This window comes from Athalia rosae, chromosome 8 (genome assembly GCF_917208135.1).
Source record: "Athalia rosae chromosome 8, iyAthRosa1.1, whole genome shotgun sequence".
Lineage (NCBI taxonomy): Eukaryota > Metazoa > Arthropoda > Insecta > Hymenoptera > Athaliidae > Athalia > Athalia rosae.
Window position 1 is genome coordinate 1,466,311 of NC_064033.1, and position 27,704 is coordinate 1,494,014.

Genomic DNA, 27,704 nt, shown 5'->3' on the forward strand with positions numbered 1-27,704 from the left:
ACATCGACGTGATTTAGGCATTAGGAAACATTTATTCATACCTATTTATTTATTGATCTCATCACTCGACTTTTGTCATATCATTTAGTTTGCTAACGATTCTATTCTCCGCGCGAAACAGAGGATAATAAATTTTTTCGTATGACAAAAAATCTATCGTCGTTTTCCCTCCCCCCTCCCCCGAATCAATGGAGCGTACATTATCGAAGTTTTATACATTATGAATCCGATTACCTAACTAAAAATCACCCGGCTACGTAGCTAACGCTGCTGGAACCGTAATTTTATCCTACAGGTATAATATATTATATTATATATATGTATTTTTTTTTAAACAATTCACTAGTTTATACGAGTAGTCGGGATTTTTTTTCCAATATACCCCGGCAAATTTCGGCGGTATTAAAATAATAGATCACCTCGCACACCTTCGGACGAATTGCTTTCGAGGATCTCAATGAATCTACGTGTATCAATATCAGGGAATGCGGTATCACGATCATTTACGTTGAATGTATTTTAATGAGAAAAGCAAAAGACGTTCGACGATCGGTACGGCGAACGGCTCACTTCAGGAACTGTAGAAAAAAAAATGTCACAAAAATTTCCGTCGTTATAACCAAAAATATAAAAAATCCACCGTCTCCGATCGTCCACGTGTATCCTCCGGCGTCTTCGTTCACCCCTCGAAGGTACGTGGGGGGTAAAAAATAATCATCGATCATCGCCCTTGTCATTTTGATATCACGATTGACGAACATCTGCCCCCCCTCCATCTATCCGAATGAATGTTACATCAAACCTCTCGAGGAATATCGATACAGCTGCATTCAAGGATCGCGTTGACTCCGGAAAAGTAACGCGCGCGTGGAATCGTCCTTTTTAATTGATCCGTACATCGTCGCGTTGCTCGGCTCCGTTTTCCACAATTTCGCGCTTTGCCCCCCTTTTTTCGCTGCGATCCCCGCAACGCGGGCATTCCGTTCGCGTACAAGACGCATTCGTTTTCTAGCGGCAGCGTTTTCTTTTCATTTTCATTTTCATTTCCTTTTTCCTCCCTTTCGTCTCCTCCCCTACCTCTTCTCCCGCGGCAACAGCGGCGCGCAACGCCGGTCTAACTTAATCTTAGCTACCCTAACTTAATATAAAATGACCTCGTCGTTCCAGCCTGTGACCTGTCGTATCCAATCGAGGTTCGAACCGCCCGCACTCGTCCGTTCTTCGCTGGCTCACGTCGACAACATACATCCTCCTTTTATTCACTGCACCCTATTTTTATCCTTTCCAAACGGCTCGCCCTCCTCATCGTCGCGGTCATCCCTCACCTCCGTAATCTCGTCGCGGACGATCGGTCGACCGAAATCTCCGAGCTCCAGTTCTTCGGAAATATCGCCGCTATCGAGAGGCTGGAATTCTAAAATTATCCCCGGTCCCTCCTCTGCGACGTTAACGTCGTTGTTGTTGCAATTTTCAGAAAACCCGCAGGAGAATTCCGAAGTCATGGAGTCTCCGAGTTGCGCCGACCCTCCCGACGTGGGAAACCTGCTAGCGTATTTCGTACTCTCCATTCCGGTGCTCGGATTCATTGTATTCTTTTTAGCCATCCTGTTCAAGTTCTGAACATCCGTCATCCCCTTTTTTGAACGATGGAAAATTTTCGTTAGCCACTGGATCACCAAACAGAATTTGACTGTCGATCGGAAGTGGGGATAAAAAGCGGAGGCATAACGTAGAACGTGAAGGAATAATAAAAAAAAAAAAGAAAACGATGAAATATATGAGGAGAATAGAAAGATGGGAATAATAACGTAATCGGTGTCAACGTAAACTGGGAAGGGAGGGAGGTAGAAAAGAGATTAAAGACTTACGGCGACTTACTTGACTTGGGGACGAGTGAACGAGGCTGTGACGATGCGCGAATTCGATTTCTTTGACGTCGATTTCTGGAAAGATCAGAGCGTCTTGATCGTCAGGCAGTTTGAAGGGGACCAGTTTGTTCATCTGAATGGTCTGCAACTCCTCGATAGGACACGACGGAAGATCAAAGGGAAGTCTGCGGTGCAATAGTTGTTTAACGTTGTGGAAAAAAAAAAAAAAAAACAACACCCTCGATAAATTGGGCCGAGAAAATAATTCTGTAATCCGAATATTCGAATAACGAAAGCTCACCTGTACGGCATGCATCCCTCCAAATAGTAGACTATCGTGATAGCGAGATCCTTCTTATAGATTTTCAAATCTTCGATATTTCCGATTGAATTATCTGCGGAGCTTTCGCGCTCCGCAGCGGTCCTTCCGTCCTGGAAAACTTCGCTCGTAGCTTCGCCAGGACCTCCGTGGAGAATCTCACCGCTCGTCGATCGCCTTGCAAAGAAAAAAAGTATCACTCGTTAGAAGAGGGGAAAGGAAAAAAAAAAATGGAAAAAGCGAAGGTCCGTTATGATCAATTCGTCCTACCATGTGGCCTGCGAATCGAAATTGCAGGGCGGTAAGTCGGGAGCGATTCTCAGACACGTGCTTGTGGTTTTTTGTCTCCTTACGAGTAGCTCTCCAGGGCTCGGTTTCCCTCCGAAAACTTGGAGATCATTTTCAGGAGTCGGTTTTGCCAAAACGGTCGCGATGCTCGTTGCAAGCACCGTGAAAAAAAATTCCTGATGCACTCGTAGCTGCTTCATTTCGCTTATTATCTCCCTGTACAAAGTGCAGTTCACATTAAATATACCTATGACTTTTTACTCTTCATGCTACGACAGCGAAATCGAAAAAAAACAAAACGAAAAAAAAACGAAAAAAAAAACGAGAAGAGGAAGAGGCACCGCGCGTCGAGCGTTTTTCTCTACTTCAAACTAATCGGATTAAAAGTGCACGAGTTCCAGAGCTTACGAAGTTCCCGGCGTTACAAGAGATCGGGAATATAACGTGTTTCTGCACTGAGAAACAGACAAGCTTCGACTAAAGCCCAGCGAGATCTGTGACCGCCAGTTAACTCGGACCCCTAAAAGCTTTGGGTGACCTCTCATGCTCGGCTGACCCCCGATCGCACGAGTAACCGAACGGGCCCATCGTACGTTACCGTCGATGTAATGAAAATGGTGAAAATTTTTCGTTATTCGACACCGTTTGAAAATATCCCGACGCTCCCCTCGCGTCCTTTAAGTGCGCTCGTTGGTGCAACGACGATATTAAAATTCAGTCGAATCTGTTCCCAAAAACTGGGTCAAATCGTTCCGGTCTAAATTACGTATCGCGATTGTTCTCTACGATTGCGTTGACTGTCTTTGACTTTTCTTCCAGTCTTTTTCTCGTTTTCTCACCAAGTTTTATTACCGTTTCTCGATCTCGTATCGTATTTAATTATTGTAATAAATTGCGCCACGACTCGCGACGAGATATTACTGCTGCAAGGATATGTTCACGTGGTATAGGAAGCCCATCGCTATTAACGTAACTCGTAATGATTTTGTTTACCAGTCATAGATCAGCAGCTCTTATTTACACGTCCAGCAACAAGTGCTGCTGCTGCTGCTGCTGCTAGCGCTGCAGATGACGATGCCTACGATTCCCATACACGTACCATGACGTGTAATATCATCTATTATATACCAGGATTAGAGCTACGCTCAAGAGGGAGAGAGAAATAAATGAAATTATTCAACTAGAATAGTTCATGGCTATCGTGGCTCAATCTCCTGCCTCTGAACTTAATTGGATGCTAATAATCTCGGATAATTGTTAATTAATATTTTTATAATCGAGATTAACGAATCGCACGTAATCACGCGGACGCGTGTAACGTTATTATTAATCGCAATAATAACGATGATAATGTTTTTTTTTCAAATGATTTTAGATAAAAGTTCGTTTCACCCCTACGCCCTCGTATTACTTCACCTTCGGTAATACACGATTATCGAAAGGAGTTCAATTTTTATTCTAATCTCATCTGCGAGAAAACGTTACGAGTAAAATAATTATGAACTGCATTGATTGTGTTAGTTTGAATTTTGATAATCTCTTAATTATTATAATTAGTCGAACGATTCTAATATCTCGGAAATTATTTTAGCATTTATGTAATATCGACCGATACGTTATTGTGTACGTACGTACATATTTTGTTCTTCGTGTAATATTCTTGGGTATTTTTTATTTTTTCTTCCTCGTTAATTTTCTGTGGGCGTTAATTAGTCCCTGTTCAATAATAACGTTCACATTGGTTTATCAGAAAATGAAAAATTTCTCTTAAAAATAGAAATAATAATTAAATAGAAAAATAGATTTGACCCGCGATTAGGTCTTATATATTATACGCTCCCGCACGATGAATAAGTTGTAAACACGCCGTTTACAGTAATAACCGAGTTGTATATTAATAATCTACGGATCACAGTCTACAACCTTGTGCTGCTACAGATACGAGGGTATCAGGGGTAAAATAATTACTGAAAGCGACGTATACGAGCGTATAGATGAAACGTGAGGGATGCGGAGAAAGGAGACAATAAAAAATCTATGATGAGATATATTTATAAATAACAATAGCCGACGATGCGTGGTGCGAGATGCGAGAGAGTTTGAATTTCTTTTTTTCTTTTTTTACATTTTTTTTATCTCTTTGCGCATTTTTCGCACACACGCGATTCAAATAATAATTGTTGTAAGCCGAGAGAACGTAAAAAAATCATCCCACGATTCCCCGCAGCTGGTATGCGAGAAGAGGTTGAAGAATATAGAAAAAATTAACCGCCTTGAACCGACCGCGGAGACCGCTAAGAGAATAATGAAAAAAATCGATGGAATTGAAAAAAAGTTAATTAAATAAATAAATAAAGTTGCAAACTAACTTGGTATTAATAATATCTCAGACTGAAGTCTGTTGGAATGGGATATTCCTGGAAATAACATCGTGTTTACCCGATACGACTTCGATATGTATTAATTCACAGCAGTACGCTGCGTACGATAAGCAAATTATACCTATACGCGGAGCGGTGATTAGTACATTCTCGATCCGCGGAGTGCAATGCCACCGGGCCATCGGGGTGACCGGACTATTTTTACGCGGATAATTATTTAATTTCATTTTCGTATTTTTTTTTATTCAATCTCGCATCGCAATTATGCCGCACACGTTAAATTTTTCAATCACCTCGAGTTGTTCTTTGAATGATCAACGAACGAGATCGGGTATCGATGATTTCGCACCTGATCGATCGTTGCCTACTGTACAATGCAATTCTGAGGAGAGAGAGGAGAAAGAGAGGAATAAAAATAGTTCGACCGACAGATATGCAACTAAATTTATTCCTCCCGTCACGATTCTTTTTCTTTTATATATATATTTCGAGTCTAACCGTACAAAGATAAAAGCTCTATTTATAACCAGTGATTTTTTTTTTCTTTTCTTTTATTATATTCCTTTTTTTTTTCAGAAAGAAACACACATATTTTCCCGATAACGAGTTATACTAGCGCAGTTAGCGTATACCCCGTTCGCTCTGATAAATAAATCACCGATGATCCCTGATGCAGCGGTTACCAGGCACCCAGATATTGCTCTAATATAAAATTCCTACGTACAACGATCCGTCCGATAAGAAGACTCGAAATGAAAATTCAGTGACGATTGAAACACACCTGTCCGAATTTGGATGAAAAATAAGTTTTTTTTTTGCAGTTTTTTTCGATTACCTTTCTTATTCTCTTCGCCTATCGTTGACGCACAATCGGATCGACGGATACCCCCTCGTAAAATTGACAGTTGGTTGGTTCCTCTTTTTTTTTTTTGTTTATTGATTCGTTGATTTTTTAATTTTCAAATTTTTACACTTCTTCACGTTCGATTCGGGCAAATGCGTTTTGCGACAGTTGCAGGTGTAGCGCGCGATTCACTCCCATAGAATTAAATATGCTTTCATTTGGTCGGCACTAAAAAGCACATCGTGTTTTCCTATGTGTTATCGCATAGGTTTATATATCATAATACTTAGTTTAACGAGTACCGTTTAAACTAATTTCCCATGGGCTCGCGTCGATCCGCATAGATATATGTATATCCACATACGTGTATAGGTATAGGTATATTCGTACGAGTGAACTCTGCACTGCAGAACTGGCGGTTTACGAGTGCACAATTCTGTCTATCGTATCCCCAGTTTATTTGCAAACCCAACACTGACGTAAGTGTAACGTATCCAACGTTGTTATATCAAACGGAGCAACAATTCATTGCAGTTTGCTCCCACGTTGACGGTACGTGTGACATGATTCCCCGCGATTCGTTAAAATTTACTCCGTCAGGTTCGAAGAAAGAAAGAAAATAAATAAATAAATAAAAAAACCCGTTACAGGTTTTCGAGAGGAAGGAAAAAATGAAAAAATGGCAAGTGATCGATAATCGGCTGACCGTCTCTCCGCCGCGGAGAGATTACCTGAAGACAATCCGCAGAAGACTGCGCGACGATTTCGTCATCTGTTAACCGGCGCACAGCATCCGTAGAGTAATTTTCGAGAGATTTATCGCTGTACATGCAGCACTTGTATCTGTTCACAGATTTTAAGTACAGATGAACTCACGGAGCAATTTTTTCTAAGGTTCTCCGCACGAGCCGACTCCTCGTGACCCCGACATGCGACGACACAACCGCGTCGAAAGATATAAATCGTGTGTATCGAGGCGTTTGCTTTTCTACTTTTTTTCCACGCGACGGATTCGAAAGGGTCCGAAATCCTCGGAGGCAACGGCAGGGCAGGAGGGATTAACTCTCGACCAGCGATACCAATTATACGGAAGATAACGGATTATCAGATTTTTTCCTATCGACACCGTCTTCCCAAAAAAAATTTTTTGTTCGCGTGTCATCGACGATCTAGACACCCGATTGTATCGTTAACGTCGGCCGATCGTCAACCGATTGCGACGACGTCGAAGAATGAGGTAGTGGGACGAAAAGAAAAAAGATTCGAGATTAGAAGGCGGGTAGAGAAACGCCAACGTTCGCATCAGATATAAGCGTGGATTGGAAGTGATTACAAATCAACGCGATAACGACTTAAATAGCCGATTATACCCCATGAGCTTCTCTGTGCTCAAGTACGGTTTAACGAATCTGTTTTTCTCCTCGGCTCTTTGCCGCCCGAGCAATTCCGCGTTCGAAATATATATCATCGAACGTTACGGTGTCTGCTTTTGATTTTATCGGAGAAAAAAGTGATCGGTGATCTTCGTATCGATCCGCAAAACTATTGGTACAAGTTGCTCGGATAATTGTCGAGGCGATTGCGATCGGTCCGTTGATAATTTTACCCTTCCTCAATTTTATTACTCGACGGATGATTCGACGGAAAGTTTTTCAGACTTTTGATTCACCCTGCTCAACGAATTGAGATGATTTCACAGGTGAATTACTGCGGAGCAAACGATCTTGGGATTCGGGACTTCGTACGGATTCCCGCGAGTTGGCTGCGGCGCGAACAGTCGTTGGAGAAACGATCGCGTTGCGACGCCACCGACCGGACTTCTCTTGAGAATCTTGCCGCGAAACGGCGATTCTTATCAAACGTTACGGGGGTTGCCTGGACACAGGGGTGTGTCCGACTGTCAATTATTTTTCGGATACGTTATTTTTGAATAATGAAAAAAATTTATCGCACAGAAATTTGTGGAATTAGATTTTGTTCTAGACGACGCTCGTCATCCCTCGTTCGACTCGCAGTTTTTCTTTTCGTCCCGTCTCCGAGTTATCCATTAAATTTCGAACCATCGACCGGAAATTAATCCGGTCTCTTTTCATTTTTATTTACAAAAATTTTCTCTCCGTTTGGCAATGTTTTATCTACCTTAGGCCAACACAATATCCGCGCCTCGCTGCTCCCGGTTACTTCCGCACTCCGCATTGGCATGGTATACCGATTCTCGACCCATAGCAAAGCAGTCCTCTTAGTGCCACGGAGCAGTTCTCTTCGCCACACTGCAACTTGAGTAGTACTTGAATTTTTTTTTTTGTCTTTTTTTCACTCCAATTTTTATTTCTCTTTTCAAACATCGGTTTGATTCGTGCGAGAATTTTTTATCGTTTGACTGAATCGGATTTTTAATCAGCGGATGTACTGCGGTTAATTAACGAAAAAATATTCAATCGATTATTCCCGCATAATCGATCGGTTTTTTGATAAATTTATTTATCAAATATGAAGGTGGACATACTGTCGAAGGTGAGTGAAATTCGAAAATGAAAATAATCGTTGTGTCTTTTTTTTTTTTTTTTTTCAAACTGTAATAATCTCGGGTACATTTTGCGTGTAGTTCGTCAGGTTCCTTCCAGATTGTGATATCGCTCTGTACCAGAGGAGATAACCGGTTCAAACGTCAAGTTCTTATACCGTCTACTCAGCGCTGAAATGGTCCCCACTTGCTTCGAAGTATCACTCGTATTGAAATAAAAAACGCGAAAGAATTTGGTCAATTTTTTCTTCCTTCTTTCAAAAAATGTACACCCCATTCAAGGATAATAGGATCCGAGGATAATCCCGTTGATATCGTCATTCGATTGAGAGTGAACAAGTACAATTAAAAAAAAGGCGAATACGATCATTCTTTAATTTTTCTACGCATCGCGTCGTTCGGCCGACCGACCGCTGCTCATCTCTGGTAATAAAGATCTATGGAAACTGCGAGATTATCGGATTATCTTCGCGCGCTTATCGCTCGGCGCTTGCGTTGTACGAAAGTTTTCAACAGCGGTAAACGAGAGTAGAGAACGAATTACGCGACAGAAATTCAAACGAATGAAGAAAGGGGGAAAAAAAAACTCACGCGAGATCGACGTCACCGGTAACAGCTGTTGCTGGATCACGAAGAATCTCGTCTATTTTCTAATCGCTATCATATGCGTGGGAGACCCACGAAAGAGAAACAAAAAAAAAAAAAAAAAGCGGGGCAAAGAAATGTACCTAAAAAGCACTGTTTTACTCTTCGCGCCATGAATTCATCGAGACACACGCGGCTTATGGCTATTTATAAATTTTTAGTTAAGCCAAGCGTCGCTGTACCGCGAGGGATAATGGTCCATGCTCTACAGTGTTCTATAAAAGATCAGACGAATAATTATCGCGCGATGATTCGTTTCAGAATGACCACGTAAATGATCTCAGCAATTTTGAATCGCGTTCGCAGATTCGCAATCGCGTGGCGAAGCAAATTTTTTCGGAAGTACGGCAGAGCGCATCGATTCGCATGTTTTGCACGAGTTTCTAAAACAGTATCGGACACGTAAGTTTTCAGAAATTCCAACAAACGTGCAACGTGTGGATAACATGATGCCATTCGCACCCACCGAACTCAAATACTGCGAATACGCCGAGTGAGCTGTCTCACCCGATTCTATCTTTATAGATTCATTCACCAAAGTCGCACCCCCGCCGCCCATCGATCTATAGATCCCGTCTATTTTCGATCGCCGAGATCGTCGCGAGCTTTCATCAAAAAAAAAAAAGAGAGAGAGTTTTTCCTCGTTACTCGGGAAGCTAATTGCGAATGTTGTTTTTTTTTTAAACCGATACACGCAGTGCAGAACAAACCTATGACAAAATGGAATCAATGGATTTGATTCGGGGGAAAATATTGTCAGACGAAATATTTGGGCAGCGTTGTTGATCTTTCCGTCCTGTGGCAACAAGCGATATCGTCGGATGACGCGTTGCAGGTATACAGCGATTCTGAACGGCATGAGTCATAACGCATTTCAGACTTTGGCTCGCACGTACATAGCGTATAAGATTGCATTCCGAAATGTTGAATTGTACGCCGAAAAAAAATTTCTGAATACTTGCGACACTCGGTGTTCTTTAAATTTTCCGATGACATTTGAAAAGTGCAGGATCTTTTTTTAGGCATGGTGACGGATAAAACGAAAAAAACAACGTCTACCCACGTCGTGACGTTTATTTCTCAGAGGTCCAAAACTACGTTTAGGTTCTCGTTATCACAGCGCGACCACGCCTGGTAGGAATTCCCATTGAGATTGTGCGAAGGAATTTTTGGAGGCGATACGACTCGAACGACGAAATGTTATTTTCTGATCACCCTGCCCCAGAGACAACTTGTTGAAAACTATTGGTCCCGCACAGCATCCGGAAATGCTCCGCTTTCGAAATAGAACGACCTTTACAGTGAAATACTCTATTTACTACGCTCGTAATCGCCGCGGGTTTAGATCGGACGCTCATCCGTGTCTATTGTTTTACGAGCGAGGTAAATTCTATTTTTATATGTGCAATTTGGGAAGTTAAAACGCACCGGGTTTTCCAAAGGAAACGGAGGAGAGCTTTTTCATCGTATTCGATTCGACGGTAATAAATTATAGTAATTTTTGTCTTTACCCTTCTCTCTCTCTTTTTCAGTTCCAACACGACGGCTACGTCGTTTTGGACGATTACCTGTCCGCCAACGAAGTCGAGGAACTCAAAGCTGCCGGTGAAGAATTCACAACGAATTTGCCTCCGGAAGCCGAAAGAAAAATATTCAGCACCACCGACGCACCGCAAGTGAGCACCGGTTTTTCCATGACTCTGAAAATGTAAATTATTTACCGCAACGAAGCTCCGCAATTGATTTTTTATTTTTTTTAATCGTTCGTAGGCCAAGGATCAATATTTCATCGACAGCGCCCACAAGATCAGTTACTTCTTCGAGGCCGGGGCTCTGGAGGATGACAAAACTCTCAAAGTCCACCCAAGAGTGTCCCTCAACAAGGTACTGGACACGAATTATTTCGAATTAATAAATTTCCAATCCGTTTTCATTCTTCTAAATAATCTACAGGTGGGACACGCTCTCCACTGGCTTCATCCAATTTTCAAAAAATTCTCCTTCGACGACAGAGCTAAGGAGGCTGCCTTCCAGTTAAATTTCCAGGAGCCCGCGATCGCCCAGTCCATGTACATATTCAAAAATCCTGGAGTGGGGTCCGAAGGTGTGCCGACATTTTTGGATTGAATCGTCGATGAAATTTTCTACGTAAAACTAATGATCGTGTCGTTTTCAGTGGTCGCTCACCAAGACGCTACGTTCCTTCACACGCAACCCACACAAATTTTGGGCTTTTGGATAGCCCTGGAAGACGCGACCTTGGAGAACGGATGTCTGTGGATCGCTCCGGGATCTCACAACAGCGGAGTACATCGTCGTTTCACGAGAAACAAGGATCCGAAAGCGGAAGAGCTTCTGGTGTACGATAAAGCAGCACCCTGCTACCCGCAGAGTAACTTCAGGGCTGTTCCCGTTAAAAAAGGAACGTGCATTCTCCTTCACGGGCAAGTCGTTCACTTTTCGAACGCGAACAAGAGCCAGAAATCACGTCACGCTTACGCCTACCATGTAATAGAAACGAAAAACGTACAGTATTCAAAGGACAACTGGCTGCAACCTCCGAGCGAAGGATTTCCTCTACTTTATAGAAATTAGATAATTCAAATACTTTGTCACCCTTAAATTTTAATTCTTGTATCGATTCAATAAATTATTCACTCGGCTGAAGCTTGAAAAAAAAAACCCTACAAATAATTCATGTGCGAATGATCGTTGAAATGCTATGAATGATCGCTCTTACGTACCTCTGGAAGGTATACCTTGATAAAAATATCGGCGTTTGAACGAAATTCGAGTCGTCGAGTGCTGTTACTGAACGCGGGTAAGTCACCCCATATCGATCAGCTAGCGTGTTCCAGTAAGCGAGAGACTGGAATACCTTCTTTACTCGCGTCCGAAAGTGTAGCAGCCCTTGGAGCTCCAGAAAAAATTTCATCCCTTACTTTTGCTACCTGAAACGAATCTGTAAAATTCATTTTCAGAGTTATTCGACAAAAATAATTCGACCAACTCTTTTTAAATTTTTTCAACAGCAAATTATCGGGGTGCGAAGATCGAGAGGGATGAGTGCAAGGGAGTTAGCGGTGTCGTTCGACGCCACACGCGACGTACGTATCACATACACAACGTATATACGTGGTAGAAGTTAAACCCGCTTAATTCATGTAGATTTGCTAATTGTTGAACTTTGTTCAGCCATGTAAAATACACAGGAGAGATAGATACATACGGGTGTTGTACAATGGGTTACACGTACACACCCCTAGTTCTTTTGTGAAGTGCGGAGTTTCGTTAACGCGTAACGATTTCACCCCGTCTCGCGATTTTCCATTCATTCTTCGCTAACTGCACCGCGTATTATACCTTCCTTCGATGTTCGCCATAGCCGGGGCAATTGGAATCGATCGAAGCTGCAACAATTCCTTGACACTGTGAATGAAATGAAATTTGTTTTGTGAACATTTCGCCGCCGCATCGTCATCCGGAGATGTATTTTCACCTTGCCCCAGGGCTCTGGGCCGCTTGGAGAATATCGATGAGAGGAGGAACCGGTAATTTCGTGTCGTTGAAATACAGGTTTCAACAGTTTGGGCTGTGCGGTGCAGTCGGAGACCACCGTTAGGTATAACTCACCGACGTTATTCGACAATCGTCAAATAGAAGAAACGAAAATAGGCGGAAAAAATTTGTTTAGAAACTGACGATCGCCGCGATACGGTCGGGGTGTCAATTCAACGTTATCCGTTACGTGGATACACGCGGCGTGGAGGTGAGGCGATGACTTGACGACGTCGTTTCCATACAAATAAACAGTTATTTCCGTCTGTGTCTACAAAGCTGCAGGAGATTCCATACGCGGGATACGGGACGTAGAACGTTGCTCGACTCCGAACGTGCTTCTTTTAACAATAAAGCAGACTCGAAGCCCGTTCTCCGAGGCTATAAAACGTCCTACGAGACAACACACCTCGCCACTCTGCTCGATACCGGCGTAAAAAAACCCCTCACGAGTCGTCGTATTCCGCGTAACTCGCTTATATTCGCTTCTAACTCGCCACGGGATAATTAAACCTGCTGTGATTCGGTTGAAACGAGTAGAGAGAAATAAAAAAAAAAAGACAAATTGAAAAAGGCAAAACGAAAAAGAGAAAGCAGAAAAAAAAAAAAAAAACATGGGGTGGTCATCCCGTTTGTCCTGGATTGCAGTATTTTTTTCGGTCGTTAACGCGACGGTTTTTTCACAGCGAGTGGTCAGCGTTAACCGGGGACCGGACGATCGACCGGTTCGGTTTGACGGGCATCGTTTGTATCGGGTGCGTCCGACTGGTTCCGATGAGCGTAGAATTTTGAGGGAAATTTGGGACGACGAGGGTTACTCTGTATGGAACAGCTTGTATCTGGACGAAAGAGTGGACGTTATGGTCTCGCCGGAGAAATTCGAGAGCTTCGAAAAACTTGTGGAAGAAAAGAATTTAGACGTTTCCGAACTTATGAACGATGTACAGAGTTTCATCGACCAGGAGAATCCTCTTTCGAACCTCAGAGACGTTTTCGGATGGAAAGCTTATCACGAACTCGATCAAGTAAGAGTACGCGAAGCGATATCGATAAATAAGTAAAGTAACTGAGATCGATTTTTTTTTTTAAGATCTACAGATGGCTCGACACTCTGGCCGGCGAATATCCGAACCTGATAACTCCTCTCGTCGGGGGTAGCTCTTACGAAGGCAGGAATATTACCGGTGTAAAATTATCCTTCGGGGAAGGAAATCCCGGGGTATTTCTCGAAGGTGGCATTCACGCAAGGGAATGGATATCGCCGGCTGTCGTCACATTTATTTTGAACGAGTTGATTACCAGTAAAAATCCCGACGTAAGAGCGATCGCCGAATCGCACGACTGGTACGTTTTTCCGGTTTTTAATCCCGACGGATACGTCTACACGCATAAAGTGGTAAGTTCCTTCCACCTTACGTTGCGTTTTTGGATTCATTTTGAGAGTAATTTCGATTTTAGAATCGACTGTGGAGAAAAACCAGACAACCGTATTCGTTCGGATGTGTCGGCGCCGATCCGAATCGAAACTGGGATTTTCACTGGAAAGGTGTGACGGAAAAGTGAAAAGCTAATTTTGAAATGCGAAATGAGAGAGAAATTTTTCGTGAATGATTTTTTCTTCCCCTCGCAGAAACTGGTGCCAGTTCCAGCCCATGCAGCGAGAGTTTTGCGGGGAGCGCTGCATTTTCCGAAATAGAAACCCGAACGATGTCAGAGTTTGCAACGACACTGAGAGAAAAGATTTTCGCTTACATCGCGTTTCACAGTTACAGTCAGGTTTTACTTTTTCCGTACGGTTTTACGAACGATCACGTTGAAAATTATCAAGATTTGGTGGACATCGGGAACGCTACCGTCGAAGCACTCAAAAGGAGGCATAACACTCGGTACAGAGTTGGAAGCGTGGTTGAAATAATGTGTGAGTTTGACGCGACTTGATTTCATCGGTCCTTGCAAAGCCACGTAAATTTAATCCTCACCCTTTATTCCGATGATGAATTATTTTCAGACCCAGCTAGTGGAAACTCCATGGATTGGGTTCGAGGTGCTTTAAAAATCCCCGTGACCTTTACCTACGAATTGCGAGACCGGGGAAGATTTGGATTTATCTTACCGGCCGACCAAATCGTACCAACAGGTGAAGAGACCTTGGATTCTCTCGTAGCTTTGCTCCAGACATCCCGACGAATCGGCTACGGAAGTGAAGTGGTGTGACGAATGTGATGAAAATAGATTTCCATACGTTACCTGAGTAGATTAGAATATTTCCCCGATTATCTTCAGTCTCTGATTTCATCGATTGTTTGCAATTGCAGCCCCATTTTATTCAACTTAAAAAATATAACGTACTTATTGAAATTCCTCGAGAATTTTTGGTTTGATAAAAACGTGTTAACGAAGCTTCACGATTTTCGTAGTTAAAGTAGAGAAAAAAAAAAACCAAACAGGTCGTCATCATTCCACCGTTCGGAATTGATTCATTCAATCGGAGGGCATAGACTTTGCCAGGGTACGAAATTCTACGCGCTTCGGTTTGTTGGATATGGTTTTCGGTATGAAATCTACGAATCTGACGCCAGCACGCAGACGTTGGCTGTCCGGGACTATGGAATCCACGTAGTCGACGATTTCCCTCTCAGTGACCTGCGAATATTTCGAATGAATTTCGATCAACCGAAATAAATGAAAGAGCAAAAATTAAATCACCGTTCTTCCAGGCTCCCTAACGACGAAAGCTAGCGGATGCTCATCGTCGACGGGATGAGGTTTTCCCACAACTACAGCCTCCCGCACACCGGGATGAGTCGTTATTACGTCCTCAATGTCACGCGGTGAAATGTGGTAGCCACGGTACTTGACGAGTTCTTTCAGTCTATCGATGAAAAAAATATCACCGTTCTCATCGTAGTATCCGAGATCTCCCGAGTGCATCCAACCTGAATGTAACGAGTCGAGTTCAGTCCACATACTTTTTTTCATCCGATTCCGATCGATACAATTTTTTTCCTCACTGCAGATTTCCCACCTTCCTCGTCAACGACTTCAGCCGTTGCTTGTGGGTTGTTGAAATACCCGCTCATCATGTACGGTGTCTTCAGTAGAAGTTCTCCCTCGTTTTTCGGGCCCAGTTTTTTCCCACTTTTCAGGTCGATCACCGCAACTTCGCAGTTTTTCATTATACGACCGCACGATCTGGGATCGCCTTCGCCACTCTGGATAGCCAAGTAGGAACCAAGTTCCGTCATTCCGTAACAAGCGGACATCTGAATGTGCGGGATAGCCTCCGAAAGCTCCTTGCGAGAAGCAGGGGAGAGCATCGCACCACCGCAGACGATACGTTTAAGGGATGAAAGATCGTAGCGTTTCACAGCGCCTGATTTCAGCAAACTGTTGATCATACTGGGGGCGCAGAGCGCCCAATTCACCTGAAAATAAATCGTTATCTCGAGTCACACCACGGCTTTCGATTGATGGCCAACACTTTACCTTGTGTTTCTCGATGATGGCGCAAGCTGATTCGACTTCGAAAGGTGGTGCGACGAGTCTCGGCGCGTCAAGATACAAACATTGGAAGATATTGAGTGTTGCAGTGATCCAAGCAAGTGTCGTGAAAAGAAGGCACATGTTCCCAGGCATACCCAGTTCTTCGGATTGAAGCCCTTGTCCTAAGATCCCACCGTGAGTGAGTGCAACACCTTTTGGAGGGCCAGTGGTCCCCGAAGAACCCAAAATGACGGCGATGTCTTTGGGGGAATTAATTTTTGTCGGTTCGAAATTTCGGACTTCCTCTTCCGCGACCTCGTTGACGATTCTATCGAATTCGAAGAATCCAGGAACTCTTCCGAAAACTACAATCTTCAAATCGGTTCCAACTTCTTTCGCTGCCTTTGATATTTCTTGGGCGACTGCGTCATTGGCGAACACTATTTTTGGTCTCATGATCTTTATGAAATGGCTGAAGTTTTCTGGAAAAAAATTTCTGCGGTAATGAGATATTTGAGGAGGTTTGTTTGATGACTTACTGGCGATCAACGTCGCGTCCCAGGGAGTGAAAATTGCTCCCAGATAAAGTGTCGCGAAACATGGCGTCGTAAGGTCCGGTTGATTGTGCGAACTAATAGCCACCACATCCCCAGGGATTATGCCCTGCGATTTCATCCACAAGGCGCACCTGATGCTTTGCTCTCGCATGTTTTGATAACTATATTTCTTGCCGGTTACAGCGTCAATTATACCGGTGATATGTGGCTTCTTCTCAAATCTATCGAGAATGAAATCTCCAAGACTAGAATAGTTGCAGGGAATGGGAACCACGTCGCCCTTGAGTACATTGTTCTCGATCGATGAATGAAAACCTTTCTGAAATTGCAATTCAGAATAATTGATCGATTTTTACTTCCGAATGATACTGGCATTGCATTGTAGTTTCTTTGAGATAATTTTAAAGGCGAGAAAGCATTTAATTCTTTTCGATCTTGAAGTAATTAGGCATCAACATTTTTTTGGAGGGTTTTATATGGTATTCTCATCAATTTTGAGCCCAGGAATCTGAATCTAGAAGCCAGATTGGTCTATCTATGGAAATTGATTGAGCTACCGTCAACTTATCGCCTTTTATTTTTTCAAATTTTGAGCAAAACTGAAGTAGTTTGAAAATTGATTGTATAACACTTTTCTGACGTATTTTGACCTCAAGAATCCGAATCTGAAAGAAAAATTGACCCATCTCTAAAATTGACCGAGCTAGCGCTAATTTTCAGCTTTTTGGGGTCGAAAAAAAAAAATTGATTTTTTAATCTATATTAATGTAATTTGAGCTCAGGAATACGAATCTGGAAGAAAAATTGATCTATCTCGAAAAATGATCGAGTTATCGCCGAATTATCGCATTTTTTTGCATAAAAATGGGGATATCTCGAAGGGAAAAAATCGTAGCTCATTTTGGACAACGGATTCGTGTTCCTGAGGTCAAAATACATAAGAAAAGTGCCATACGATCAATTTAAAAAAATAAAAATTTTTGGTCAAAATTTGAGATTTTTTCAAGGGGTACCCCTTACGATTTTTTCAAATTTTGACCAAAAATTTTTATTTTTTAAAATTGATCGTGTGGCACTTTTCTTATGTATTTTGACCTCAGGAACACGAATCCGTTGTCCAAAATGAGCTACGATTTTTTCCCTTCGAGATATCCCCATTTTTATGCAAAAAAATGCGATAATTCGGCGATAACTCGGTCATTTTTCGAGATAGATCAATTTCTCTTCCGGATTCAGATTCCTGAGCTCAAATTACATTAATATAGACTAAAAAATTAATTTTTTATTTTCGACCCCAAAAAGCTGAAAATTGGCGATAACTCGGTCAATTTTAAAGATAGGTCAATTTTTCTTTTAGATTCGGAATCCTGAGGTCAAAATACGTCAGAAAAGTGTATTACAATCAATCTTTAAACAACTTTACTTTCGGCTTGAAAATCAGCAAAATCCAAAGAGGTCCCTTTCAAAATTTTCTCAATTTTGAGCCCAGGAACACGAACTTGCAAGCCAAATTGATCTATCTATGAAATTGATCAAGATATAGCCAATTATTCACCTTTTGGGACGGAAAAATTGGGATATCTTGATTAGTTTTATACTGAATTAATGTTTCTGAGTTCGAAATATATGATTTTCTGACAAACTATCGCCAAAAAAAAGCTATGACATCTGATCTCATAGTCCAACGTGCAGATCTTGTAATCTGCATGGAACTGAACACGACGAAACGATTTTTCAATACTATTAACCAATTCGTATTGTGATACGATAAAGAGGCGATATCATTCAAGCATATGTCAACTACGTTAATTGTTGTCCATGATAACGATGTAATCATAAAATTAACACATAATTCAACGATTTTCAGATACTCATCATTATCATCATGGTCGCTAGTATATCGCTTGACATTGATCATCTACTAATTTTAGTATAGTAATCCATCTTTTCCGATTCAGAGTTCGCAATCTAGTGAATACTCTATCCATCAAATCCAATTCAATTATCCTAAGAACTCGAAGACATTAAATTTCAATGCCCTTTGAAAATATATCGTAAAAGAAAATTTGTCCGTCACTTACCGTCGTCATATTCCAAATACTGTATTCTAAATTCACGGTATTGTATCAGGTACCAGAATTGAACCGAATGAATCTTCAGACCAGGCCTCGAACTTGGTCGTTCACGATTTCAGTCAGAACTGAACTACAAACAGATCTCGCAAGAGCACACGGTTGGTTGGGGTCACAAACTGCGACAGTGTATGCGATATTTCTTCTCTGGTTTCAGATATCATCGAGTCATCCGATAATAACATCTTATCACCGTATAATACGCTGTTTCAAACGTAAGTTTACGGATAAGCGGTAGGTATACCGATATCCCAAGATATCGCTAATGGCTTTTTCTTCCTTTTCTTTTGAAAGTAGATTTGGTAGCCTACAGTCTTTTAAAGTATTCTTCATCCACTTACGTGTTTGTCATTTTCGACTCTCACATTCAGGGGAAATCAAGGTGATCATTTTGTTCCAAGAAAAACAAGAATGTTTCTCAAAGCTGTTGCTCGAGAGATAATGAAATTTAATAAGCAAACAAATGATTCTTCGTGTTTGCTGATAGAGAGGATAAACAAGCAGTGCAATTATAAGTTAATTAAAAAACTACCCGTTATCATCGTCGATGTGAAGAGAGAAAAAAAGATAATCACTTCATGACTCGATAAAGTAAGTGTCTCACGTTGCGTTACAGTTAAACCAGTTATATCACTTTCATTGTAAGATGGAGGTTTAAGAACTGATATAAATCTCAGATAAAGGAATATATATTTTTACCCACCTCTCGACGATCAACGCCAAAGGATATAAAGATTCGCGTTGGTTTGGATATGGATTATCCGGTACTTTCCTAATCGTAACTGTGGTACCTACATGACGGAATTTCTGCTGGCGTCTTTATCAAACCGATACGAGACAACTTGAATAATCGCAAACAACGTAGAGACCTCTTTAGAGTCTTACAAAATTTTAATCCAATTTAAAGAGAGGGAAAAAAAACTTCTACCAGGTCTACCGTGTCAATTTTATTTTTACCGATATCGGAATTATAACTAAAAAAATTTTACCGTTCCAAGTTTTCACTTTACCGTAATATTTTTGGCCAAGTCACGCAACTCTTTGCGTCGGACTTTGTGAGACGGTGACTTTGGAAGGGCACTAACGAACCTCACGCCGCCGCGAAGGTGCTTGAAATCGGAAAGTTTCGACGCCACAAGTTCCATCAGCATAGTCTCTGTGACCTGCGAAATTCGGATTCAGCACCGATGTCAATTTCCTGATTTTATTTACACTCGAAAAATTACCTCTTCCCCATCACCTTTGACGACGAATGCGATGGGGTGTTCGTCGTCCTCGAGGTGCGGCTGACCAACGACAGCAACTTCTTTGACCTTCGGATCCGACAACAGAATGCTTTCTATTTCGAACGGTGATATGTGGTAGCCGCGATACTTGATCAACTCTTTCAATCTATCCGTTATGAAAATCTCGCCGTTCTCGTCGTAGTATCCGAGATCCCCCGTGTGTAGCCAGCCTTGAAAAAACCAATTCGAAATTTTTTCGATGAGAAAATCTCGTAGGAAAGTAGCCCGAGGAGTGACGGAATTCGTAATACCTTCCTCGTCAATGGTTTCCGCCGTGGCTTTGGGATTGTCATAATAAAAGTTCATGAGGCTACTGTTTTTCAACAATATTTCTCCCTGTTGATTGGGCCCCAACGCCCGACCCGTATTCGTATCAATCACCTTGATCTGGGCATTCTGCACGATTCTCCCGCCCGATCCGAGCTTCGATGTTTCGCACTGCAACGTTACAATACCACCAAGTTCTGTGATCCCATAGGCCGCTAAGACCAACGCGTCCGGTAGCAATTCCGCGAGTATTTTATGGGAGGTCACGGGCAACGGTCCACCACCGTAATACACCCGTTTTATGGAACGGGTGTCGTACTTGGCCTCGGTCAGCACACCGGATTTCAACAGTCGATTTACCATGCTGGAGCCCAAAATGAACCAGTTCACCTGCAGGCGTTCGAGAAAAGGGAGATTTCGAGTCCGCTTAGGAATGGATTAACGATTTTTCACGATCATTCGTACCTTGTATTTGTCGACGATGGCGCAAACGAGTTCTTCGTCGAAGGACGGTGTTACGATTTTCGTGACGCTAGCGTGCAAATGCAAGAACGTCAAGATCGTCCCGGTGATCCAGTAGAGAGGCGAGAAGCAGAGGCAGCTGTTGCCTTCCATTTGAAAGACCGTCGAGTATTGCAATTGATTTAAAATCGATCGATTGCTAAGCGCCACACCCTTCGGTAGACCGGTCGTCCCGGATGAACACATTATGACCGCGGTCTCTTCCGGATCTTCGATATCCTCGCAACGAAAATTCTCGACATCCTCGTCGGTGACGGAGTCGGTGATTATTCGCTCGAATTCCTCTAAGCCGGCAGTAGCCCGACCAAAAACGACGATTTTCACATCGAGACCGGCAGCTCGAACCGCTTCGCTGATCGTTGCCACTAATTCTTCACTGGCGAACGCCATTTTTGGCTTCAGGAGCTTGATCAAGTGGAGGATATCATCTGAAAATGATATTAGTTGGAAAAATGGGGGATGAAATCAACGACGAGAAGAGACGAATGGGATCGGGATGTTACCGGCATTCATCATGGAATCCAAAGGGTTGAAAATTGCTCCGAGATACAGAGAAGCGAAACACGGCATCGCAGAATCCAGCTGATTGTGTGAACAGATCGCAATGATATCACCCCGGACGATATCCTGCGACTTCATCCAAATGGCGCACCTCACGCTACGTTCCAGCATTTTCTCGTACGTATATTTTTCATCGGTCATCGCGTCGATCTGTCGGGGAACAACAGTTGACAATTAATTTGAATGAGATGAGAGAAGACGCCTGTATCGGAAGGTCGTACCTGGCCGATAAAATCTGGCTTCTTTTTCAATTGGTCGAATACAAATTTTCCGACACTCGAAAATTCGCTGCGATAAAACACCTCTTTACCCTTCAGAATGTTGTCCTCGATGATGAACGGTTTCGAATCGATCTGGTTTACCGAAAATTCACGATATCAAATCGGTGGAAAATGTGCGGTGAAAATGATTCCGAAAAATGTTCATTGTCCACACTTACCAGAGCCATTTTTTATTAGAAAAATAATTGCGACGGTTGTTTCAGAAATTGTACAAATTTCTTTACACAGTGAACACTTTGCCACTTGACTGAATGAGTAACTGTAAGTAAAATTATCGCGAGATCCTTCCGACAAACCAGAGACTCCGATACTGAAGGGAAATCGTGTTACGGGCTACAGAGAAAGCCGGCCACAACTACTTGCCGCGTGTAACAAACGCGAGTAAATGTTGTTTTTCCATCTTATACTGACCTGAAATTACTACAATTCTACCGATACCTCGATGACGTTGCACAAATGAACTTATATCTGAAATAAAATATTATTGTTTTGCCATAGATATATGGGCTACAGTACAAGCATAGATATATTACAAGTCTTATCACTCCAGTGTTTACTTGAGATAATTACAGAATAAAAGTGAGAGAATCTGATCGATATATGGGTAAAAGTTTTATACGTTGATTCAAAGTCAATACCGACGACGCTTCATTCGTATCGGACTTTGGCAACGGTCTTGGCCAGATCTCGTAATTTCTTTCGTTGGACTTTATCGCTCGGTCCTTTCGGCAGTTCGTCCACGAAATAAATGCCAGCTCTCAATCGATACGCGTCGCTCAACTTTGAGACCACGAGATCGTCGAGCTCCGTTTCGGTTACCTAAAAAACGACCGATGAATGATCTCCATATTTTTTGAGTCAGAGTTACGATGATCACCTTTTTTGTATTGTCCGATGAATTTTCATTCCTTACAACGAAAGCGATCAGGTGCTCTTCGTCGATTTGGTGAGGAACGCTGACAACTGCGGCCTCCTTGACCCCGGCATGAGACAACATGACCGTTTCGATTTCGATCGCACTTATGTGTCGCCCCCGGCTCTTCATCACCTCCTTCAATCTGTCGATGACGAAAATTTCTCCGTCCTCGTCGAAGTAACCGAGATCACCGGAATGCAGCCACCCTGATGGAGGGGAAAAAAATAAGGAAATGAGGAACGATCGAAAGATTTATTTCGATTACGTCTCACCTTCCTCGTCGATAGTTTCCGCCGTAGCTTTTGGGTTTTTGTAATAGCCGATCATCATCGAGCCACTCTTTATCAGTATTTCGCCTTTCTGATTGACGCCCAGAGTTTTCCCAGTCTCTGGATCGATTATTTTCAGTTGTGAGTTATGAACGATTTGTCCCGCAGATCCGGGCTTGCGATTCACTCCTTGGATCGAAATCGGACCCCCGATTTCGGACAGGCCGTAGTTGGAGGAGAGTTTAGCGCCCGGGACGAGTTTTGAAAAAGCTTCGGCCAACTGCGGAGCGAGGATATTTCCGCCGCAGACAACGCATTTCAAACTAGAGAGATCGTAGTCTTGCAGCGCGCCAGATTTTAGCAATTTATTCACCATGCTCGTCGCGAGGATGAGATACCTTGGCTGTTCGGCAAGTAGTTCGGTTTAATATACCATGATAGTAACGAAGGGAATAAATGTGAAGAAAAAAGCTGCGATTATTTCACCTTGTACTTTTCGATGAGGGAGCAGGCGGCGTGGGGTTCGACAGGTGGATTCATGATCTTGGTTTTATTCGAGGCCAAATTTAGAATCATAAATACCGCGCCACTGATCCAACAGATCGACGAAAATACCACGATCTGAACATGAGTCAATCCGTATTTGTCCATGATGTGAAGCTGATTCAATATACTTCTGTGACTCAATGCAACGCCTTTTGGGGATCCCGTTGTTCCCGAAGAGCACATGATAGCCAATGTCGAGTCCATCGATTCGATCGGTGTGTACCGAAAGCTACGAACGTCTTCGATGTCTGCTTCCGCTATCACCTTCTCGAACTCAAGATAGCCCCGAACTTTTCCAAAAGTGATTATTTTCAAATCGGGTACGACCTCTTTCGCGGCTTCGGAGAGCGTTAGAGCCACATCTACGTTGGCGAATACCATCTTTGGTTTTATCAGTTCCAACAAGTGCTGAAACTCGTCTGAAATAAAAACCGAGCATCTGATGAAAACCGAATTTCCAGTTCGAGCAAAATTCTGATTCTCAAATCTCCATTACTAGCGTTCAATCTCGTGTCGAGCGGGTTAAAAATCGCCCCGATGTAGATCATCCCGTAACAGGCGTTGTGACTGTCGAGATGGTGGTCGGAACAGACGGCGACCACATCCCCAGGGACTATACCCTGCGATTTCATCCAAAGGGCACACCGTACGCTTCGATCGACGATTTCTCTTCGCGTTTGAGAGATGCCGGTGACCACGTCGATCTTTGGTATTCGTAACGCGGTCAGTTAGGGGTGCAATTTTTCTTTCTACTAACTTATTAATTACCTGACCGATCATGTCCAAGTTTTTCTTCAGTGATTCGACGATGAACTCTCCGACGCCTTTGTTATATCGATTCGGAGACTTAATTACCTTTCCCTTCAAAATATTATCTTCGATTTTGAACTCCACATCGGACTCCTGTTCAAGAATAAATAAGATTCACCAATACTTGACGTCAACCGATACAATACCTTTCTCGTACTCCACCAACCTTCGTCATTGCTGTTGAAATTTTTTATCTCGCCTCGATGATGAAGACTAACCAATTGCGAAGAGAAATATTCAAGCGTCTGAGAAACTATTCGAGCGAACAATGGATTCCACCGGTGTCCCGACAGCTTCTTATAAAATCTGCAATATTGGCGGCGATCACACGAACGCGCAGGTATTTTGCAAACTGAACTATCGAAACCAAGTAGAATAGGATTTTAAAGCAACGGTACGATGAAAGACTATCTGCAATTATATCTAATCACAATCGTCTGATCGCATTCTAAATATAAAGTCAATTATTCCGGTGATAAAGCGAAAGTTGCCCTACCTTCGAATTTACGTCTGTTACGTATCGCCCAGACTTTGATCATACAGATCGCGCGCAGTAGATGGGTGCAATAATTTTTTGAACAACATCAAACAGAGATCTGCTCATACTTTCGTGATTACTTAATCATCGTTTACGACTAGCGAGTAGATACGAAGATTTACAGTACGCCCGATGTTGTCGTTGAAGATATTCCGGCAAGTGTTTCGGAGTATGCGACGACATCATTTCATCGGATTCATGGTCATTCGAGTTATTTCATTTAAGAATAAGTAATTAGGGATCGCCTCATTTTTTCCTGAAGTCAGGACAAATTTGATGGTAGCTATTTAAAAAGTCAGCGCCGCTTGTTCAAAGTCGTACTACTCGTCTAATTTCTTCCGAATTATACCCCGAATTTTCTCCCCAGAGAGAAACCACCTCTCGTTCGAGGTGGTTTCACTTTTGACTTTGGAATAAAAAACAAATATGTCACAGTCTCACGAAACCGAGCTTCACCTGGTCGTAGTCAGTCATCTGTGAGTCGAAGAACTCCACGATTTACGCCTCGGTTAAATCGTCGCTAAAAAAATGAGTCTGGATTCTCATTTCCTTACCTAGTTGAAAGAAGAACATCACGAATCCGCTGGATTCTCGATTTTTCATGATTTCTACCTTACATTTTTTAAAGACACCGATACTTCGACGGCGTTGCACAAAGAAATTTATATCTGGAATAAAATTATTCTTTCGCAGATGAATGCACTACAGTAAAGGCCTTATCGCACCCGCGTTTACTTGAGATAATTACAGAATAAAAGTGAGAGAATCCGATTGATATGTGTAAATATTTTATACGTTGTTTCAAAGTCAATACCGACGACGCTTCATTCGTATCGGACTTTGGCAACGGTCTTCGCTAGATCTCGTAATTTCTTTCGTTGGACTTTATCGCTCGGTGCTTTCGGTAGTCCCTCCAAAAAATGAATCCCAGCTCTCAGTCGATACGCGTCGCTCAAATTCGAAGCAACGAGATCGTCGAGCTCCGTTTCGGTTACCTGAAAAACGACCGATGAATAATCACGATATTTTGTGCCTCAGAGTTACGACGATCACCTCTATTGAACCGTTCGATGGATTCTCATTCTTCACAACGAAAGCGATCGGGTGTTCGTCCTCGGTTGGGTGAGGGATGCTGACAACTGCGACTTCCTTTACCCCGGGATGAGACAAGATGACCGTTTCGATTTCGATCGCGCTTATATGCTGGCCCCGGTACTTCATCACCTCCTTCAATCTCTCGATGACGAAAATTTCTCCGTCCTCGTCGAAGTAACCGAGATCACCGGAATGCAGCCACCCTGATGAACGAGAAAAAAAATAAGGAGATGAGGAACGATCGAAAGATTTATTTCGATTTCGTCTCACCTTCCTCGTCGATAGTTTCCGCCGTAGCTTTTGGGTTTTTGTAATAGCCGATCATCATCGAGCCACTTTTTAACAGTAATTCGCCTTTCTGATTGACCCCCAAGGTTTTTCCAGTCTCTGGATCGATTATTTTCAGCTGTGAGTTACGAACAATATTCCCAGCAGATCCGTGCTTGGGATTCACTCCTTGGATCGAAAAGGCACCCCCGACTTCCGTCAGACCGTAGCAAGAGCTGAGCAAAGCGCCTGGGACGAGTTTTGAAAAAGCTCGGGCCGACTGTTGAGGCAGGATAGCTCCACCGTAGACAACGCGTTTCAAACTCGATAGATCGTATTTTTGCAGAGCGTCAGATTTTACCAATCTGTTCACCATACTGGAGGCGAGGAGAAGAAACATTGGCTGTTCGGAAAGTAGTTCGGTTTAATGCACAACGATCGTAACGGAGGAAATGAAGGTGAAGAAAAAAGCTGCGATTATTTCACCTTGTACTTTTCGATGAGGGAACAGGCGGAGTAAGGTTCGAAAGGTGGAGTCATGATCCTGGTTCTATTCGAGGCCAAATTTAGAATCATAAATGACGCACCGCTGATCCAACAGATCGGTGAAAATACTATGCATTGAACATGAGTCAATCCATTGTATTCCATATTGTAGAGCTGATTCAATATACTCCTGTGACTCAAAGCAACCCCTTTAGGCAATCCCGTCGTTCCCGAAGAACACATTATAGCTAATGTCGTGTCTATTGATTCGATCGGTGTGTACTCGAAGCTACGAACGTCTTCGACGTTTGCTTCCGCTATCACCTTCTCGAACTCAAGACAGCCCCGAACCTTTCCAAAGACGACTAATTTTAGATCCGGTATGACCTCTTTCGCCGCTTCGGCGAGCGTTAGAGCCACCTCTGCACTGACGAACGCGATTCTCGGTTTCGTCAGATCCAACACGTGTCGAAATTCGTCTGAAATAAAAATCGATCACCTGTTCAAATCCGTACGACGAGATTCGAGGGGGGAATGTTCCGATTTCCAAATTTCAATTACTGGTGTTCATCCTCGCGTCGAGAGGGTAAAAAATCGCCCCGATGTAGATCATCCCGTAACAGGCGTTGTGAACATCGAGATGGTGGTCGGAACAGATGGCCACGACATCCCCGGGGACGATACCCTGCGACTTCAACCACAGGGCGCACCTCACGCTTCTGTCGAAAATTTCTCCCTGCGTTTGCGACTCGCCGGTGGCTACGTTGATCTTTGGTATTCGACATAACGTGGATAATTTATAGAGGCTCAATTTTTCCGTTCCACCAACGTGATCAATTAATTTACCTGACCGATCATGTCCGGATTTTTCTTCACGGATTCAAGGATGAATTCTCCGATGCCGTTGTATCGGTTCGGATAACTTATTACTCTTCCCTTCAAGATATCACCATCGATTCTGAATTCGGGCTGCGGTTTTAAAATAAATAAGATTTACTAATATTCGACGTCGTCAACTGATACGATATCTTTCACGTATTTCACCAACCTCCGCCATAGTAAAAACTTTTTTATTTCGCTTCGATGATAAGAATGAAAAAAAAAACAAAAATAAATTATGAATTAAAATAATCACTCGTACGAGAAACTATCCGAGCGAATAATGAGATCCTCAGGTGTACGACGTCGTGTTATAAAATCCGCCGTATTGGAGGGGATGAAACAAACTCGCAGGTATTTTGCAAACTGAATCATTGCAACT

The 27,704-nt window shown here is 42.7% G+C and overlaps 5 protein-coding genes across 12 annotated transcripts; 2 read left to right on the forward strand and 3 right to left on the reverse strand.

Annotated features, from left to right (window-relative positions):
- Positions 1 to 30: 30 nt before the first annotated feature.
- LOC105688136 lies at positions 31 to 10,238 on the reverse strand. 8 transcript variants are annotated; one of them, XM_048659672.1, is made up of 5 exons: positions 9,933 to 10,238; positions 2,458 to 2,691; positions 2,170 to 2,364; positions 1,879 to 2,053; positions 31 to 1,667 (listed from the first exon to the last, which is right to left on the reverse strand). In XM_048659672.1, exons 2-5 carry the CDS (start codon positions 2,673 to 2,675, stop codon positions 1,260 to 1,262), a joined length of 996 nt encoding a protein of 331 aa, XP_048515629.1. In that variant the 5' UTR covers positions 2,676 to 2,691; positions 9,933 to 10,238; the 3' UTR covers positions 31 to 1,259. The 8 variants fall into 8 exon arrangements, with proteins under 8 accessions (XP_048515629.1, XP_048515630.1, XP_048515627.1 ...); XM_048659673.1 differs by lacking the exon at positions 9,933 to 10,238 and adding an exon at positions 8,816 to 9,898; XM_048659670.1 differs by lacking the exon at positions 9,933 to 10,238 and adding an exon at positions 7,840 to 7,973.
- Positions 8,076 to 13,023, forward strand: LOC105688137 (phytanoyl-CoA dioxygenase). The gene is made up of 5 exons (XM_012404214.3): positions 8,076 to 8,214; positions 10,402 to 10,545; positions 10,640 to 10,753; positions 10,823 to 10,973; positions 11,046 to 13,023. Exons 1-5 carry the CDS (start codon positions 8,191 to 8,193, stop codon positions 11,462 to 11,464), a joined length of 852 nt encoding a protein of 283 aa, XP_012259637.2. The 5' UTR covers positions 8,076 to 8,190; the 3' UTR covers positions 11,465 to 13,023.
- Positions 13,024 to 13,027: 4 nt separating this feature from the next.
- On the forward strand, positions 13,028 to 14,785 carry LOC105687947 (zinc carboxypeptidase-like). The gene is made up of 5 exons (XM_025746078.2): positions 13,028 to 13,452; positions 13,518 to 13,823; positions 13,886 to 13,973; positions 14,058 to 14,345; positions 14,436 to 14,785. Exons 1-5 carry the CDS (start codon positions 13,042 to 13,044, stop codon positions 14,639 to 14,641), a joined length of 1,299 nt encoding a protein of 432 aa, XP_025601863.2. The 5' UTR covers positions 13,028 to 13,041; the 3' UTR covers positions 14,642 to 14,785.
- On the reverse strand, positions 14,730 to 21,896 carry LOC112694812 (luciferin 4-monooxygenase-like). Its single transcript, XM_025746076.2, has 12 exons — positions 21,675 to 21,896; positions 21,457 to 21,588; positions 21,178 to 21,385; positions 20,618 to 21,102; positions 20,137 to 20,542; positions 19,826 to 20,055; positions 19,610 to 19,762; positions 16,450 to 16,786; positions 15,914 to 16,392; positions 15,453 to 15,852; positions 15,134 to 15,363; positions 14,730 to 15,070 (listed from the first exon to the last, which is right to left on the reverse strand). The coding sequence occupies exons 1-12, from the start codon at positions 21,681 to 21,683 to the stop codon at positions 14,909 to 14,911; spliced, it is 3,231 nt and encodes a 1,076-aa protein (XP_025601861.2). The 5' UTR covers positions 21,684 to 21,896; the 3' UTR covers positions 14,730 to 14,908.
- A 149-nt stretch (positions 21,897 to 22,045) lies between these two features.
- Positions 22,046 to 27,697, reverse strand: LOC105687986 (linear gramicidin synthase subunit C-like). The gene is made up of 14 exons (XM_012403974.4): positions 27,492 to 27,697; positions 27,290 to 27,412; positions 27,005 to 27,212; positions 26,444 to 26,922; positions 25,961 to 26,360; positions 25,649 to 25,893; positions 25,422 to 25,590; positions 24,224 to 24,234; positions 24,016 to 24,150; positions 23,744 to 23,951; positions 23,188 to 23,666; positions 22,705 to 23,104; positions 22,394 to 22,638; positions 22,046 to 22,335 (listed from the first exon to the last, which is right to left on the reverse strand). The coding sequence occupies exons 1-14, from the start codon at positions 27,498 to 27,500 to the stop codon at positions 22,165 to 22,167; spliced, it is 3,282 nt and encodes a 1,093-aa protein (XP_012259397.2). The 5' UTR covers positions 27,501 to 27,697; the 3' UTR covers positions 22,046 to 22,164.
- Positions 27,698 to 27,704: the final 7 nt, after the last annotated feature.

What these genes read in the sequence shown, in the direction of transcription:
- LOC105688136 (XM_048659667.1), bottom strand. Translation starts at nt 3,020, where the DNA reads ATGAGAGGTCACCCAAAGCTTTTAGGGGTCCGAGTTAACTGGCGGTCA. An exon ending in CTTGTAACGCCGGGAACTTC is followed by an intron (nt 2,692 to 2,883) that starts GTAAGCTCTGGA and finishes CACTTTGTACAG; the next exon opens with GGAGATAATAAGCGAAATGA. An exon ending in GAGGGATGCATGCCGTACAG is followed by an intron (nt 2,054 to 2,169) that starts GTGAGCTTTCGT and finishes ATTGCACCGCAG; the next exon opens with ACTTCCCTTTGATCTTCCGT.
- LOC105688137 (XM_012404214.3), top strand. Translation starts at nt 8,191, where the DNA reads ATGAAGGTGGACATACTGTCGAAG. An exon ending in GCACCACCGACGCACCGCAA is followed by an intron (nt 10,546 to 10,639) that starts GTGAGCACCGGT and finishes AATCGTTCGTAG; the next exon opens with GCCAAGGATCAATATTTCAT. An exon ending in TCCTGGAGTGGGGTCCGAAG is followed by an intron (nt 10,974 to 11,045) that starts GTGTGCCGACAT and finishes TGTCGTTTTCAG; the next exon opens with TGGTCGCTCACCAAGACGCT.
- LOC105687947 (XM_025746078.2), top strand. Translation starts at nt 13,042, where the DNA reads ATGGGGTGGTCATCCCGTTTGTCCTGGATTGCAGTATTTTTTTCGGTC. An exon ending in CTGGGATTTTCACTGGAAAG is followed by an intron (nt 13,974 to 14,057) that starts GTGTGACGGAAA and finishes TTCCCCTCGCAG; the next exon opens with AAACTGGTGCCAGTTCCAGC. An exon ending in AAGCGTGGTTGAAATAATGT is followed by an intron (nt 14,346 to 14,435) that starts GTGAGTTTGACG and finishes AATTATTTTCAG; the next exon opens with ACCCAGCTAGTGGAAACTCC.
- LOC112694812 (XM_025746076.2), bottom strand. An exon ending in GGAAACCATTGACGAGGAAG is followed by an intron (nt 20,056 to 20,136) that starts GTATTACGAATT and finishes GGTTTTTTCAAG; the next exon opens with GCTGGCTACACACGGGGGAT. An exon ending in TTAGGGAGCCTGGAAGAACG is followed by an intron (nt 15,071 to 15,133) that starts GTGATTTAATTT and finishes AAATATTCGCAG; the next exon opens with GTCACTGAGAGGGAAATCGT.
- LOC105687986 (XM_012403974.4), bottom strand. An exon ending in CCCTCATCGAAAAGTACAAG is followed by an intron (nt 26,361 to 26,443) that starts GTGAAATAATCG and finishes CTTTCCGAACAG; the next exon opens with CCAATGTTTCTTCTCCTCGC. An exon ending in CGACACGAGATTGAACGCTA is followed by an intron (nt 23,667 to 23,743) that starts GTAATGGAGATT and finishes TTTTTATTTCAG; the next exon opens with ACGAGTTTCAGCACTTGTTG.